The following is a 16,159-nucleotide window of genomic DNA, read 5'->3' as shown; positions in this document are numbered from 1 at the left end:
AAAAAAACAATCTGCGTATACATGGTCCTGTGTAGTTCAAACCCATGTTGTTCAAGGGTCAACTGTATGTATAACATCTATAAAGTATTACATACAGTAGCTTTAAAAAGGTGTCAACGTAGTGCACGTACTTCTCCTTTAATGGCAGCATACGATTGCACCTCATTACTATACCTTATTTCATTTGGTCTTTCACTTACTTGGAATGTTTTCAGTTTCTTGCTGTCCTAAATTCAACAACTTGAACATTTTTGTTCCAGGGTGCTTTTCAATAGGCCTTATGTAAACATTGTAAGAGAAACTATTCAGATGGTTTATAAATATGCTTTAAAGGTTGAAATGTCTGCTTTATAATGTAACGATATTTCCACCCCTCTGATTGGCAGAACTGACTTCTGTCTGAACTAAAGAGGGGTTAAAAAGATGCAGAGTAGTAACAGTGATACTGCAAAAGTTAGGTTTTAAATTTACAAATGCCCGTACTTTGAAAGTAGTCAATGGTGTTCATCTTCCCCTTTCTTGAGTTGATTCTTGCTTCAGCTTACTTGCATTTCTTTCCCCACAGTTGTTTGTTGCTGGTTTGATTGTGCTGCTGTTAGATGAGCTGCTACAGAAGGGTTACGGCTTGGGGTCTGGTATTTCCCTCTTTATTGCCACCAACATCTGTGAAACCATTGTCTGGAAGGCCTTTAGTCCCACTACTATTAACACTGGCAGAGGTACATTGCACAGTGTCTGCGACTGCACGAGTTTTGCTGGATGTGTGCTGGAAAGTAACCTGTCTCGGAGCAGGACATGCCTGTAGACATCCTGGTTTGCCCTCCCAGGGGACCACTGATGCTGATTGCTCAAGAGTTAAGCAGCAGAGATTTGTGGAGTATGAAATACTACTTCAAAAAGAACAATAACTAAATTTTAGCCTCTGCTCATTGAAAATTTCAGTGATTGCAAACAGCTTTTCAAAGATGTTTTTTGCTTAAGTCATTGCTGCAGAAGTCATTGATTTGACCGATTTCCGCATTCCCAGGGGGATAAAAAGGTAGTGGATTAAGATTTTTCAAATGAAAAAACTATTACATATTGTATGAGGGAGCACTAATACTTTTGCTGCTCTTCTACTTGGCTTTGTAATAGCAACTGAATTTTGAAGTGATTCGTTCTGTCTTTCCTTTTCCCCATTTCCATTTCTCTCAGATGCCATCCACGGTTCATAGTGGTTAACATCTAAACTGATCCCAGCCTTAGGAAAATAGCAGTGATGGTTTGTTAATATTCTTGGTAAAACAAATTTAAAAGCAAGCACGATAGAGTAACACATACCTTTTGATCCTGACATCTTTACTCTGCTTTGCTGCTGCTTCCCCCTAGCCCCACCTAAAAATAGTCCCCTTCCCTTCCCTAAAGTAAAGGAGAGGCAAATCATTATGACCTAAATATTTGCTTAGGTTTATTCTACTTTGGCTGTTTTCATGAGGAACAGTCTCTTGAGAAAACTTGAGATTTGTGCTAAAAAAGATACATTTGCCTCAACGATGTTGCTATTTTTAGAAGCCCCACACATGGCTGTGTTAAAGAGTAAACATTGGTGAATTATTTTGACTCCTATTTTCTGCCATGTACTGGAGTTTCAAGGTTATTTGTTTGCTTCTGGGACAACTTTGGGTAACGAGTCTACAGTCAATTTCTATCTTCATTTATCAGGTACGGAGTTTGAGGGTGCAGTCATAGCTCTCTTTCATTTACTGGCCACCAGGACAGACAAAGTCCGAGCTCTAAGGGAGGCTTTCTACCGGCAGAACTTACCCAACCTCATGAACCTCATTGCTACAGTTTTTGTATTTGCCGTTGTCATATATTTTCAGGTAAGTCTGCTTTCTTCACCGAAATACGTGGGATGTGGACTTTTGTTTAGCTTTTAAAGAAAAGCATGCCATTTGAAATGTTAGTATCTAACAAGTAGAGTTGCAGAATCTAGTCAAGCACATGATTCTGTTCTTGGACTCCAAGGTGCAAAATGTCTGTGGTTACCGCCTAGAACAGGATTTCCGTTTCTGTGTGCCCTGTGGAAGGGAAAACGTTAGCACGGCCTTTTCATACTCCCCACTGTGGTGGTCCCGTCTGCCGTCTGTTTGTTCTTTATTTGATGTGTACAGTTCCTCTTACTTCCTCTTCCTTTCATTTTTTAGGGATTTCGTGTTGACTTGCCCATCAAGTCGGCCCGGTATCGAGGACAGTACAGTAGCTATCCCATCAAGCTCTTCTACACCTCGAACATTCCCATTATTCTCCAGTCGGCCTTAGTGTCAAACCTGTATGTTATTTCCCAGATGCTGTCTGTTCGATTTAGTGGCAACTTTTTGGTAAATTTACTAGGACAGTGGGCTGTGAGTATTTTCTTATTTATTCTAAGCATTTAAATTTATTGTAATTTGTATTTCATGGTTGCATTTTTAGTCGAAAGAGATGAGCCAAAATTGAAACAGTTGCTGTAGCATTTTCACATTCACTGACCTGTAGCAGAATTTGTCATTTATTTGGAAGGAGTGATGAGTGTTGCAAAAACTAAGATTGGCCAGGTTCTTTGTGTTAATTTACTGTCTAGGAAGTATTTTCACATCTCCCTGGAGGGACCTCAAGGTTAAAATCACAGCTGCTCTCATGAAAGCGGTTTTCTGTTTTGTTAACTTACTCTGCTGTTATCTAGAATGTTTTTTAAGGAAGCTATTTGCTGACTGTATGTGGGGTACTGAGATCTCCTGTTTCACCCCCATTTTTCACGGCCTGAGTGGCAATAAACTAGTTGTGATGAACTGGGCTGGAGATAGGCACGTGATTATTGGCCTGAGGAGAGAACAGAGTTACTAGAAATAGAATCCAGCACTCTCTGACTTCCCATTTTAGATCCTGTCAGCATAGCTTTTTCTAAAGAGGCCCAGCCATGTTGTTGTTACTGGAGTGCGAGTTCTTGTCGGATTGAATTTTGAGTGATTTAAATTCTGTCATATGACCACGGAGTACTTTTCCCCCTTACAACTATAGAATTGAAGGAGACTCTGAGCCTTTATTCTTTTACAGAACATGTAACTGTGGAATTAGTATTTCACCAACTACCTTATTTCTGAAATGTGCTCATTCTACGCATTTATCTTAATATGCTAGCTTTTCCATTGTAAGTTATAGTGACATATCTTTCTGCTTCTAATGGTCATTTTTTTTTTTAAATTTAAAGTTTAACAGGGCAAGACAGCAACTCTTGAGTGTTAGTTGAAGGAAATAGGATTCTCTTTATCTATAGTACTCTTTTTCCATTCATGTAACAGAAATGTGATTACCTGTGATGAGGGAAGATGTGGTCCCTCCCCTTGCAAGCTAATAGTCCAGCAATAATTATGACTATGGTAATTTCATAGCAATAAATGCATTGAGTGGTTGTATATAGACTGTGTTGTGGTCTAACGAAGATTCTTTTTAATGAGATAATTACTGGGAAATTGAATTTGTCTATAAACAGTGCTTTTGATTGGGGATTAGTGATTCTAGGGGCACAGTAAAGAAATCATTTTGAAATGTATATTCAGGAAGCAGACATTTTCATCATTGCGGCCAGAAATTGCTTTCTACCCCATATACCCCAGAACATACGCTGTACCCAGTTCTGTTACTATAAAAATTCTTAAATGTTTGGATAAATACCCTCTTACAAATATTTACTAAAAGACTATTTCTTAAAATATGCAAAAACATATAAAGTTTAGGCAGCGAGTTGTTTGTTGTCTGTCAGTATTTCAGTTAATTGTATTCTTCATGGAATGCTATGAAGTGAAAGAATATGTTGCATGGTCTTGTATACTGCAGAAAGTTTCAGATTCTAAATGTAATCCGAGGTTGCCTGTAAATGGAACCATTTTAGGAAGAGAAGGAGGATTTTTTTTGTAGAGGTATTATAATGTTGGTTTTTAGAAGATCACTCTTCTGTTAATAATATATTCACAGTGTCTTTTATGTAAAAGATGCTCACTATATAATTTTGAAGGAGTGAAAATATCAGACACCGAAGTAAGTCTTCAAGTTACATAGGATCATTAGCTGTAGGTGCTTTGAGCTTATAACATTGTCATAATTGTTGAGGAGTTTGAAAAGTCATAAAAATGTATCTTGACCAGTTGGGTTGACCATTTGCCCTTATTGTTCTTGTCCTGTAGGATGTCAGTGGGGGAGGACCTGCTCGTTCTTACCCAGTGGGAGGCCTTTGTTACTATCTTTCTCCTCCCGAGTCCATGGGCGCCATATTTGAGGATCCTGTCCATGTGGTTGTTTACATCATCTTCATGTTGGGATCATGTGCATTCTTTTCTAAGACGTGGATAGAGGTGTCTGGTTCCTCAGCCAAAGATGTAGGTATTTGTTTTATATGAAAATAAACATTTTTACTTTTTAGCTGTCAAAAAATGGTAATTGGAGTTCTCTTAATTACTTTTGTAATTTAAACTTTAAGTCATGTGTTCGTAATGAGGTAATGTCACCCGTCGGGGATTAAAAACCGGTATCTGAAAGTGGAAAAATTTTTAGAGTTTTACAATGGTTTGTGACCCTCCAAAGCTTAACCTTACCCAACAAATTCTTGTTCCTTAGTATTTAATTTCTGTTCAGGGAGGTGATATGTAAAAAAGATTGAGAAACCATGGTTTAGTATGTGGGTACTAGGTGGTTGCACAGCAGTGAGCCTCAGGTGTAATGGTAATGGTACGGCCGCACCTGCTTCAGGGTTCTTGTATTTATTGATGTGTGGAAAGCACTTCCCACAGAACCTTGGAGGTAGCAAACAGTGAAATATTTAGAGTTTGATTAAAAAATTTTTTTTAATGTTTATTTTTTGTTTGTTTTTTGTTTTTTAAAAATTTTTGTAATGTGAAATTTATTGTCAAATTGGATTCCATACAACACCCAGTACTCATCCCAAAAGGTGCCCTCCTCAATACCCATTACCCACCCTCCCCCCCACCCCCCATCAACCCTCAGTTTGTTCTCAGTTTTTAAGAGTCTCTTATGCTTTGGCTCTCTCCCTCTCTAACCTCTTTTTTTTTTTTTTTTTTCCTTCCCCTCCCCCATACACTTCTGTTCAGTTTCTCAGGATCCACATAAGAGTGAAAACATATGGTATCTGTCTTTCTCTGTATGGATTATTTCACTTAGCATCACACTCTCCAGTTCCATCCACGTTGCTACAAAAGGCCAGATTTCATTCTTTCTCATTGCCACGTAGTATTCCATTGTGTGTATAAACCACAATTTCTTTATCCATTCGTCAGTGGATGGACATTTAGGCTCTTTCCATAATTTGGCTATTGTTGAGAGTGCTGCTGTAAACGTTGGGGTACGAGTGCCCCTATGCATCAGCACTCCTGTATCCCTTGGGTAAATTCCTAGCAGTGCTATTGCTGGGTCATAGGGTAGGTCTATTTTTAATTTTTTGAGGAACCTTCACGCTGTTTTCCAGAGCAGCCACACCAGTCTGCATTCCCACCAACAGTGCAAGAGGGTTCCCGTTTCTCCACGTCCTCGCCAGCGTCTATAGTCTCCTGATTTGTTCATTTTGGCCACTCTGACTGGCGTGAGGTGGTATCTGAGTGTGGTTTTGATTTGTATTTCCCTGATGAGGAGTGACGTTGAGCATCTTTTCACGTGCCTGTTGGCCATCTGGATGTCTTCTTTAGAGAAGTGTCTATTCATGTGTTCTGCCCATTTCTTCACTGGATTATTTGTTTTTCAGGTGTGGAGTTTGGTGAGCTCTTTATAGATTTTGGATAGTAGCCCTTTGTCCGATATGTCATTTGCAAATATCTTTTCCCATTCCATTCGTTGCCTTTTAGTTTTGTTGATTGTTTCCTTTGCTGTGCAGAAGCTTTTTATCTTCATGAGGTCCCAATAGTTCATTGTTGCTTTTAATTCCCTTGCCCTTGGGGATGTGTTAAGTAAGAAATTGCTGCGGCTGAGGTCAGAGAGGTTTTTCCCTGCTTTCTCCTTTAGGGTTTTGATGGTTTCCTGTCTCACATTCAGGTCCTTTATCCATTTTGAGTTTGTTTTTGTGAATGGTGTGAGAAAGTGGTCTAGTTTCATCCTTCTGCATGTTGCTGTCCAGTTCTCCCAGCACCATTTGTTAAAGAGACTGTCTTTTTTCCATTGGATATTCTTTCCTGCTTTGTCAAAGGTTAGTTGGCCATACGTTTGTGGGTCTAGTTCTGGGGTTTCTATTCTATTGCATTGGTCTGTGTGTCTGTTTTTGTACTAATACCATGCTGTCTTGATGATTACAGCTTTGTAGTAGGGGCTAAAGTCTGGGATTGTGATGCCTCCCGCTTTGGTGTTCTTCAAAATTACTTTGGCTATTTGGGGCCTTTTGTGGTTCCATATGAATTTTAGGATTGCATGTTCTAGCTTTGAGAGGAATGCTGGTGCAATTTTGATTGGGATTGCATCGAATGTGTAGATAGCTTTGGGTAGTGTTGACATTTTAACAATATTTATTCTTCCAATCCATGAGCACGGAATGTTTTTCCATTTCTTTATATCTTCTTCAATTTCCTTCATAAGCTTTCTATAGTTTTCAGCATACACCTCTTTTACATCTTTGCTTAGGTTTATTCCTAGGTATTTTATGCTTCTTGGTGCAATTGTGAATGGGATCAGTTTCTTTATTTGTCTTTCTGTTGCTTCATTATTAGTGTATAAGAATGCAACTGATTTCTGTGCATTGATTTTGTATCCTGCGACTTTGCTGAATTCATGTATCAGTTCTAGCAGACTTTTGGTGGAGTCTTTTGGATTTTCCACGTAGAGTATCATGTATCTGCAAAAAGTGAAAGCTTAACTTCATCTTTGCCAATTTTGATGCCTTTGATTTCCTTTTGTTGTCTGCTGATGCTAGCACTTCCAACACTATGTTAAACAACAGCGGTGAGAGTGGACATCCCTGTCGTATTCCTGATCTCAGGGGGAAAGCTCTCAGTTTTTCCCCATTGAGGGTGATATTAGCTGTCGGCTTTTCATAAATGGCTTTTATGATGTTTAAGTATGTTTCTTCTATCCCGACTTTCTTGAGGGTTTTTATTAAGAAAGGATGCTGAATTTTATTAAAGGATGCTTTTTCTGCATCAGTTGACAGGATCATATGGTTCTTTTCTTTTATTAATGTGATGTATCACATTGATTGATTTGCGAATGTTGAACCAGCCTTGCAGCCCAGGAATGAATCCCACTTGATCATGGTGAGTAATTCTTTTCGTATGCTGTTGAATTCAATTTGCTAGTATCTTACTGAGAATTTTTGCATCCATATTCATCAGGGATATTGGCCTGTAGTTCTCTTTTTTTTACTGGGTCTCTGTCTGGTTTAGGAATCAAAGTCATGCTGGCTTCATAGAAGGAATCTGGAAGTTTTCCTTCCATTCTATTTTTTAGAATAGCTTGAGAAGGATAGGTATTATTTCTGCTTTAAATGTCTGGTAGAATTCCTCTGGGAAGCCATCTGGTCCTGGACTCTTAAATGTTGGGAGATTTTTGATAACTGAATCAATTTCTTCGTTGGTTATGGGTCTGTTCAAGCTTTCTATTTCTTCCTGTTTGAGTTTTGGGAGTGTGTGGGTATTTAGGAATTTGTCCATTTCTTCCAGGTTGTCCAGTTTGTTGGCATATAATTTTTCATAGTATTCCCTGATAATTGTTTGTATTTCTGAGTGATTGGTTGTAATAATTCCATTTTCATTCATGGTTTTATCTATTTGGGTCATCTCCCTTTTCTTTTTGAGAAGCCTGGCTAGAGGTTTATCAATTTTATTTTTTGAAAAAACCAACTCTTGGTTTCATTGATCTGCTCTACAGTTTTTTTAGATTCTATGTTGTTTATTTCTGCTCTGATCTTTATTATTTCTCTTCTTCTGCTGGGTTTGGGGTGTCTTTGCTGTTCTTCTCTATTTCCTTTAGGTGTGCTGTTAGATTTTGTATTTGGGATTTTTCTTGTTTCTTGAGATAGGCCTGGATTGCAATGCATTTTCCTCTCAGGACTGCCTTCGCTGCATCCCAAAGCGTTTGGATTGTTGTATTTTCATTTTAGTTTGTTTCCATATATTTTTAAATTTCTTCTCTAATTGCCTGGTTGACCCATTCATTCTTTACTAGGGTGTTCTTTAACCTCCATGCTTTTGGAGGTTTTCCAGACTTTTTCCTGTGGTTGATTTCAAGCTTCATAGCATTGTGGTCTGAAAGTGTGCATGGTATGATCTCAATTCTTGTATACTTATGAAGGGCTGTTTTGTGACCCAGTATGTGATCTATCTTGGAGAATGTTCCATGTGCACTGGAGAAGAAGTATATTCTGTTGCTTTGGGATGCAGAGTTCTAAATGTATCTGTCAAGTCCATCTGATCCAATGTATCATTTAGGGCCCTTGTTTCTTTATTGACCATGTGTCTAGATGATCTATCCATTGTTGTAAGTGGGGTATTAAAGTCCCCTGCAATTACCACATTCTTATCAATAAGGTTGCTTATGTTTGTAATTGTTTTATATATTTGGGGCCTCCCGTATTCAGTGCATAGACATTTATAATTGTTAGCTCTTCCTGATGGATAGACCCTGTAATTATAATGTCCTTCTTCATCTCCTGTTACAGCCTTTAATTGAAAGTCTAGTTTGTCTGATAAGGCTACTCCAGCTTTCTTTTGACTTCCAGTAGCATGATAGATAGTTCTCCACCCCCTCACTTTCAATCTGAAGGTGTCCTTAGGTCTAAAATGAGTCTCTTGTAGACAGCAAATAGATGGGTCTTGTTTTTTTATCCATTCTGATACCATATGTCTTTTGGTTGGAGCATTTAGTCCGTTTACATTCAGTGTTATTATAGAAAGATATGGGTTTAGAGTTATTGTGATGTCTGTAGGTTTCATGCTTGTAGTGATGTCTCTGGTACCTTGTCTCACAGGATCCCCCTTAGGATCTCTTGTAGGGCTGGTTTGGTGGTGATGAATTCCTTCAGTTTTTGTTTGTTTGGGAAAACTTTTCTCTCTCCTTTTATTCTAAATGACAGACTTGCTGGATAAAGGATTCTCAGCTGCATATTTTTTCTTTTGATCACATTGAAGATTTCCTGCCATTCCTTTCTGGCCTGCCAAGTTTCAGTAGGTAGGTCTGCTATTACCCTTATGTGTCTACCTTTGTATGTTAAGGCCCGTTTATCCCTAGCTGCTTTCAGAATTCTCTCTTTATCCTTATATTTTGCCAGTTTCACTATGATATGTCATGTAGAAGATTGATTCAAGTTACATCTGAAGGGAGTTCTCTGTGCCTCTTGGATTTCAATCCCTGTTTCCTTCCCCAGATCAGGGAAGTTCTCAGTTATGATTTATTCAAGTACACCTTCAGCCCCTTTCTCTCTCTCTTCTTCTTCTAGAATTCCTACGATACGGATATTGTTCCATTTGATTGCATCACTTAGTTCTTTAATTCTCCCCTCAGACTCCTGGATTTTTTTTATCTCTCTTATTCTCAGCTTCCTCTTTTTCCATAATTTTATCTTCTAATTCACCTATTCTCTCCTCTGCCTCTTCAATCTGTGCTATGGCCGCCTCTATTTTATTTTGCACCTCATTTATAGCATTTTTTAGTTCCTCATGACTATTTTTTAGTCCCTTGATCTCTGTAGCAATAGATTCTCTGCTGTCCTCTATACTTTTTTCAAGCCCAGCGAGTAATTTTATGACTATTACTCTAAATTCTTGTTCCGTTATTTTGCTTAAATCGATTTTGATCAATTCGTTAGCTGTCACTACTTCCTGGAGTTTCTCTTGAGGAGAATTCTTCTGGTTTGTCATTTTGTTTTTTTGTTTTTTTTTTTTTAATTTTTTTTTTTTTTCAACGTTTTTTATTTTTATTTTTGGATAGAGAGAGACAGAGCATGAACGGGGGAGGGGCAGAGAGAGAGAGGGAGACACAGAATCGGAAACAGGCTCCAGGCTCCGAGCCATCAGCCCAGAGCCTGACGCGGGGCTCGAACTCACGGACCGCGAGATCGTGACCTGGCTGAAGTCGGACGCTTAACCGACTGCGCCACCCAGGCGCCCCTGGTTTGTCATTTTGGGTAGTCCCTGTGGTAGCTGGGTGGGCCGCAGTCAGACCCAATGTCTGCTCTCAGCCCACCGCTGGGGCCACAGTCAGACTGGTGTGTACCTTATCTTCCCCTCTCCTAGGGGCAGGACTCACTGTGGAGTGGTGTGGCCCCTGTCTGGGCTGCTTGCACACTGCCAGGCTTGTGGAGCTGCTTTGATGGGATCTGGCCAAGGTCGTATCAGATGGGGTGGATCCGCAAGGTGCACAGGGGTGGGAGGGGCAAGCTTAGCCAGCTTTGCTCTCGGTGGTCCCCTGCGGGAGAGGCCCTGCAGCACCAGGAGGGAGGCAGGCCCATGGGAGGGATGGATCCACAGAAGCACAACATTGGGTGTTTGCGCAGTGCCGGGAGTTGGTTCCCTTTGGAATTTTGGCTGGGGGGGTGGTGGTGGGAGAGGGCAATGGCCCTGGCCAGCGCATTTGTTCCCCGCCGAGCTTAGCTCTGTCTTCCGGGGCTCAACACCTCTCCCTCCCAACGTCCTCTCGCCCTCCCGCTTTCCGAGCAGAGCTGTTGACTTATAACATTCGGGATGTTAAGTCCCGCTGGCTGTGAGAACACACTCTGTCTGGCCCCTCCGCTTTTGCAAGCCAGACTCGGGGGCTCTGTCTTGCCGGGAGGGCTGCCCCTCCACCGCCCCGGCTCCCTCCCGCCAGTCCGTGTAGCGTGCACCGCCTCTCCGCCCTTCCTACTCTCTTCCGCGGGCCTCTTGTCTACGCTTGGCTCCGGAGAGTCCGTTCTGCTCGTCTTCTGGCGGTTTTCTGGGTTATTTAGGCAGATGTGGGTGGACTCTAAGTGGTCAGCAGGACATGGTGAGCCCAGCGCCCTCCTATGCCGCCATCTTCCCAGTACGTTCTTTCTAGCATGTGGCCCACTGACTAATGTTTATTTTTGAGAGACCGAGTGTGAGCAGGGGAAGGGCAGAGAGAGAGGGAGACACAGAATCTGAAGCAGGCTCCAGGCTTGGACTGTCAGCCCAGAGCCCGACGTGGGGCTCAAACCCTTGAACCGAGAGATCACGACGTGAGCCAGTCAGATGCTTAACTGACTGAGCCACCCAGGTGCCCTATGTTTAATTTTTTTTTTAATGTTCGTGTTTGAGAGAGAGTGGGGCAGGGGCAGAGAGAGGGAGACAATCCGAAGCAGGCTCTGTGCTGTCAGTGCAGGGGCTCAAACTCGTGAACTATGAGATTATGACCTGAGTGAAAATCAAGAACCGGATGCTTAACTGACTGAGCAAATCAGGTGCCCCTAGAGTTTGATTTTAAAAGTTGTTTTTCTCTTGGCAGGTTGCTAAACAGCTTAAAGAACAGCAAATGGTTATGAGGGGCCACAGAGATACCTCTATGGTTCATGAGCTCAATAGGTAAGGTCATGAAATTTAACCCTTGATGTGTGTGTACATGTGTGTGTACATACATATATACCTGGCTTTTCAGTCTTTAATTTATTGTCAAATGTTGTCCTGTTTAAATATGAAGCAGTTTTCTTCGACTTCACACAGAAGAACCAAAATTTAACACAATACTGAATTGTTCTCCACATCAAAATTGACATCTAAATGATTTAAGTAAAATTGTTTCCTTCACTGTTCAGCCCAGTGGTAAAATGTTCTTGATTGGAAGTCCTTGTTGTCTGGCTGCACATAAAATCACCTGGGAGCTTTTATTTTTTTTTATTTTTATTTTTTCAACGTTTTTTTATTTATTTTTGGGACAGAGAGAGACATAGCATGAACGGGGGAGGGGCAGAGAGAGAGGGAGACACAGAACCGGAAACAGGCTCCAGGCTCCGAGCCGTCAGCCCAGAGCCTGACGCGGGGCTCGAACTCACGGACCGCGAGATCGTGACCTGGCTGAAGTCGGACGCTTAACCGACTGCACCACCCAGGCGCCCCTCACCTGGGAGCTTTTAAAAGGCACTGATATTCAACCTCTAGGAATTATGATTTATTTGGCCCAAGGTGGATACCATACATTCGTTTATTTGTTTACTTTTTTTGAGAGAGAGTGAGAGCACACGTGGGCACGTGCTCGCCAACAGGCTCCACCCTTAGTACGGAGCCCGACATGGGGCTTGATCCCACAAATGTGAGGTCCTGACCTGAGGTGCAATAGAGTCAGAGGTTTATCCGACTGAGCCACCCAGGTGCCCCTTCTTTTCTTTTTTTGCATTAGTTTATTTTTTGATAACAGCTTTATTGGGCTGTAATTCACATACTGTGTAATTCACTCATTTGAAGTGTATGGTGTAGTGTTTTTTTTTTGTTTTTAGTATATTCAGAGTGTGGAATCATTACAGTGTAATTCTAAAAACACATTTGTCACCAGGGCAGCTGGCTGGCTCAGTTGGAGGAGCATGTGACTCTTGATCTCGGGATCATGAGTTCACGCTGCACATTGGCTATAAAGCTTACTTTTTAAACTTAAAAAAAACTTTTTTTTCATCACCAATAAAGAAATTTTGCACCTGTTGGCTATTCCCATTCACTGCACCCTCCCACGCCCCAGCCCACTTTTTACTTTTGATCTCTACAGATTTGCCTATTCTGGACATTTCATATAAGTGGAATTGTGATCTTTTGTAATAGTTTTTTTATTCCATTATATGGGTGTACTGTACCACGTTTTGTTTATCTGTTCATCGGTTGATGGATATTTTGGTTGTTTCCAGTGTTTTGACTATCACGAATAATGCTGTTAAGAACATACTTGTACATGTTTTGTGTGGACATGTGTTTTTCTTCTTGTAGGAGTGGGATCGTTGGGTCCTAACAATGCTGTGTTTAGTATCGAGGAACTGCCAGAGTGTTTCCAGAGCGGCTGGACTGCTCTCCATCCCCCCAGCAGTGGGTGAAGCTTCCAGTCGTTGCACGCCTTTGCTAGCACCGCTTCTTGCTTTTTGATTCTAGCCATCCAGTGGGCGTGCGGTGGTAGCTCATTGTGGTTTTGATTTGCTTTTTCCTGATGAGTAATGATGTGGAGTGTCTTTTCATGTGTTTAATCAGCCATTTGTGTGCCTTCTTTGGAGAAGTGTCTGTTCACATCTTTTGCTTATGTTTAACTGGGTTGTCTTTTTGTTAGAGTTGTAAAATTTTATTTTTGAGTTTATTTAGAGAGAGAGAGGGAGAGAGAGCGAGCGCATGCGCGCACATGCACTTGAGCTGGGGAGGGATAGAAAGGGGGGGCGGAGAATCCCATGCAGGCTCCGCGTTTGAACTCATGAACTGTGAGATCATGGCCTGAATTGAAATCAAGAGTTGAACTTAACTGACTGAACTACTGAGGCGCCCTGAGTTGTAAGATTTTTTTATGACAATATCCTGGATATGGCTCCTCTTCGGTGTATGATGTATAAATAATTTGCTGCCATTCTGTGGGTTGTCTTTTCACTTTCTTGGTGTCCTTTGCACGAGTTTTTAATTTTGACAACGTTCAGTTTCTCTTGGTTGCGTTGTGCTGGTCTTGGTGTTTATCTAAGAAACCATTGCCTAACCCAGGGTCACAAAGATTTATTATTTTCCATTAGGAGTCTTGGCTCTAACATTCAGGTCTGTGGTCCACTTTGAGCTAATGTTTTTTGTGTTTGGTGTGATAGGGGTCCAGATTTCTTTTTGTGCGTGTGGATATCCAGTTCCAGAACTATTTATTGAACAGGCATTTGCATTTTTATGTAATTTTTTTATTTATCTAGAATGTAGATCGCAGAGAATAGTATAAGGAACCTCCGGGTATTCAACTGTATCCAGCTTCAGTAGTTAAGCATCTTTCTGCCATTCCTGTTCATCGACCATCTCCCCAGTCTTTTGTTTTTCCTTTCTGGAATATTTTAAATATCATCCAAGTACATTAAACAACTCTCCAGGTGATTCTAATGTGCAGCCAAGGTTGAATTACCGTAAAGAGGGTCCTCCACATCTTGTCCCAGAAATTTGTTACTTAGCATTTTGAAGTTTACTCTTCATCTACAAGAGGGAGCTGAAGATGACCTATTTAAAGTACTAGATGTTTTAATGCGTAGATCTGTTGAGGATCCTAACCTGCCATAAAAATCACGTATTGTTTTTCTCGGCTGTTTACTGGTTTCTGGAAGTCAGGGTCACATCGTTACCTTAATGGCAAAGTTTTCACCAACACGTAACTACTGTGCACAACGGGTCATTCCGTGCTGGAGTTCACGACAGGCTTGTTTAACGATGCGTCAGTGTGTTGTTTCTGACTGTTGCACCTTTTCCTGTTTCGCTGCAGCGCCTGACCCAGGGTTTTGTCTTCCAGGTACATCCCCACAGCAGCTGCGTTTGGGGGCTTGTGCATCGGAGCCCTGTCGGTGTTGGCCGACTTCCTCGGGGCCATCGGCTCTGGCACTGGGATTCTGCTCGCAGTCACTATTATTTATCAGTATTTTGAAATTTTTGTCAAGGAGCAGGCTGAAGTTGGCGGGATGGGTGCTTTGTTTTTCTAAGTGTTCCAGTATTTCTTGTGTGTGTGAAAGGGAAAATAATCTTGACACGTTGTTTCTGTCAACTGCTGGTTCCCCTTTTCTTCCCTCACACTTTGTTTTCAAGTGCTGACTGTCCCATTTGTGAAATGGGCACTGAGCTAAGCCTGTGTGCAGCGTTAGTACCAGCTGCCTTAAAACTAAAGTTTACATTATTCGTTAAAAAATGTACTCGTAGTGTTGCCCGTGATGCTGGAAACCAATGTGCCCGCCTTGCCATGTTCAGTTGTGACGGTGAGATGGTGACGTGGATCAGTTTTGCACACATTCAAAACACTCGCTATTCCCCCCACTTGTTTAAAAATAAATGTAGTTCAAATTGCCACTTTCCAGTACTTTTGAGCTTATTTAATGAGTTCTGGAACATTTATATCTAATCTGTATTTTAGATATAATTAACTTTTTATACTTTTTTAACTCATAGTATCCACGTTCCCACCCTCCCTCTCCGTCCACCGCCCTTCCTTGTCCCCTTTCGAAGCTGCCACTCAGCCGACTGGCAGAATCAGGCTTCGGTTACAGCTGTTCCTAGAAACAACTGCTCGTGAGGACTCTTGCTGATTTTCATTCCTTTCTTCCCAGTGACAGCAGTCGGTGCTGTTTGACTGTATTGGCTATGCCTTCGAATTCCAACCCATCACTTGAGAATATGCTTTCAAGATACAATGCCCCATTTTTTTTTTAAACCCCTAAAGCAAAGATCTAATTCTCAAGCAATGTCTGTAGTTCAGTGGGGGTGAACATTATGAGTAATTCATGCTAGGAATTTGTGTATGTTGTTGTACTTTACAGCAGCAACATTGAGTGTAAACAGTAGAAAATAAACCTTTATTTAATAAAACTGTTTCAGTTGTGTTGGAAAAATAAAATCAGATATTAAACCATTTCTGAGATTATTTGTATAGGTTCATCGTAGTCATCTCACCCATCCTGAGATGTCTGTTGTAAGAGGTCAAATGTAATTAGTGTTTAATCCTAAAATGGTTGAGGAACACTGACCAACTTAAAGGTGCTCAGTTACGTGACTGATACTACAAAGGATAGGAAAATGGTGTCAGATTAACATCCCAGCCTCCATTTGAAATAACATAGCTCTTTATAAATATGTGCTCTGTTGTCCAGAAAGAGATCCAACTTAATTTTTGAAAGATCCTTTTCAGAAGTAAGATTTTCTCGTTGTTTAGTAAGTGCAGGAAGTATATCTTTTTTAGCCTAGCATCACAAAACCAAACAATTACAGGGGCAGGGCAGATAAAATAAAGGCTGGCAGGATAGGAACAAGGGTCATCTCCTAAGGGGCTCAGACCATTGTTAGAATAGAAATGTGGATCCAGTGTTGTTATATAGGATTTTTTTTTTTTTTTCCCAAGAGAAGGTGGAAACAGGGCTTTTTATAGGAAACCTTCACCTTTTAAATGCTCATAAATTAAACGTGCCAGCCAGTGGAGACCTCCAGGCTGCCAACTCTCAAACTGACTTGACTTCCACAGTACAGCCCTGGATGTT

At 41.0% G+C, this 16,159-nt stretch overlaps 1 protein-coding gene across 6 annotated transcripts in view; it reads left to right on the top strand.

Annotated features, from left to right (window-relative positions):
* SEC61A2 (SEC61 translocon subunit alpha 2) overlaps positions 1 to 15,535 on the top strand; it is a 35,213-nt gene extending 19,678 nt beyond the window's left edge. For 4 of the 6 annotated variants that reach the window (XM_058681901.1, XM_058681897.1, XM_058681898.1 and 1 more), the window contains 6 exons: positions 566 to 719; positions 1,702 to 1,862; positions 2,187 to 2,384; positions 4,203 to 4,394; positions 11,446 to 11,522; positions 14,431 to 15,535. In XM_058681901.1, coding sequence (XP_058537884.1) covers positions 566 to 719; positions 1,702 to 1,862; positions 2,187 to 2,384; positions 4,203 to 4,394; positions 11,446 to 11,522; positions 14,431 to 14,617 — 969 coding nt within the window. In that variant the 3' untranslated portion in view covers positions 14,618 to 15,535. The remainder of the gene's footprint in view (positions 1 to 565; positions 720 to 1,701; positions 1,863 to 2,186; positions 2,385 to 4,202; positions 4,395 to 11,445; positions 11,523 to 14,430) is intronic. The other 2 variants (XM_058681902.1, XM_058681900.1) reach the window with 2 other exon arrangements.
* Positions 15,536 to 16,159: the final 624 nt, after the last annotated feature.

The sequence above is a fragment of the Neofelis nebulosa genome, chromosome 8, assembly GCF_028018385.1.
Source record: "Neofelis nebulosa isolate mNeoNeb1 chromosome 8, mNeoNeb1.pri, whole genome shotgun sequence".
Classification (NCBI taxonomy): domain Eukaryota; kingdom Metazoa; phylum Chordata; class Mammalia; order Carnivora; family Felidae; genus Neofelis; species Neofelis nebulosa.
Note: the sequence above shows the minus strand (reverse complement) of the source record. Positions and strands in the feature narration are given on the sequence as shown.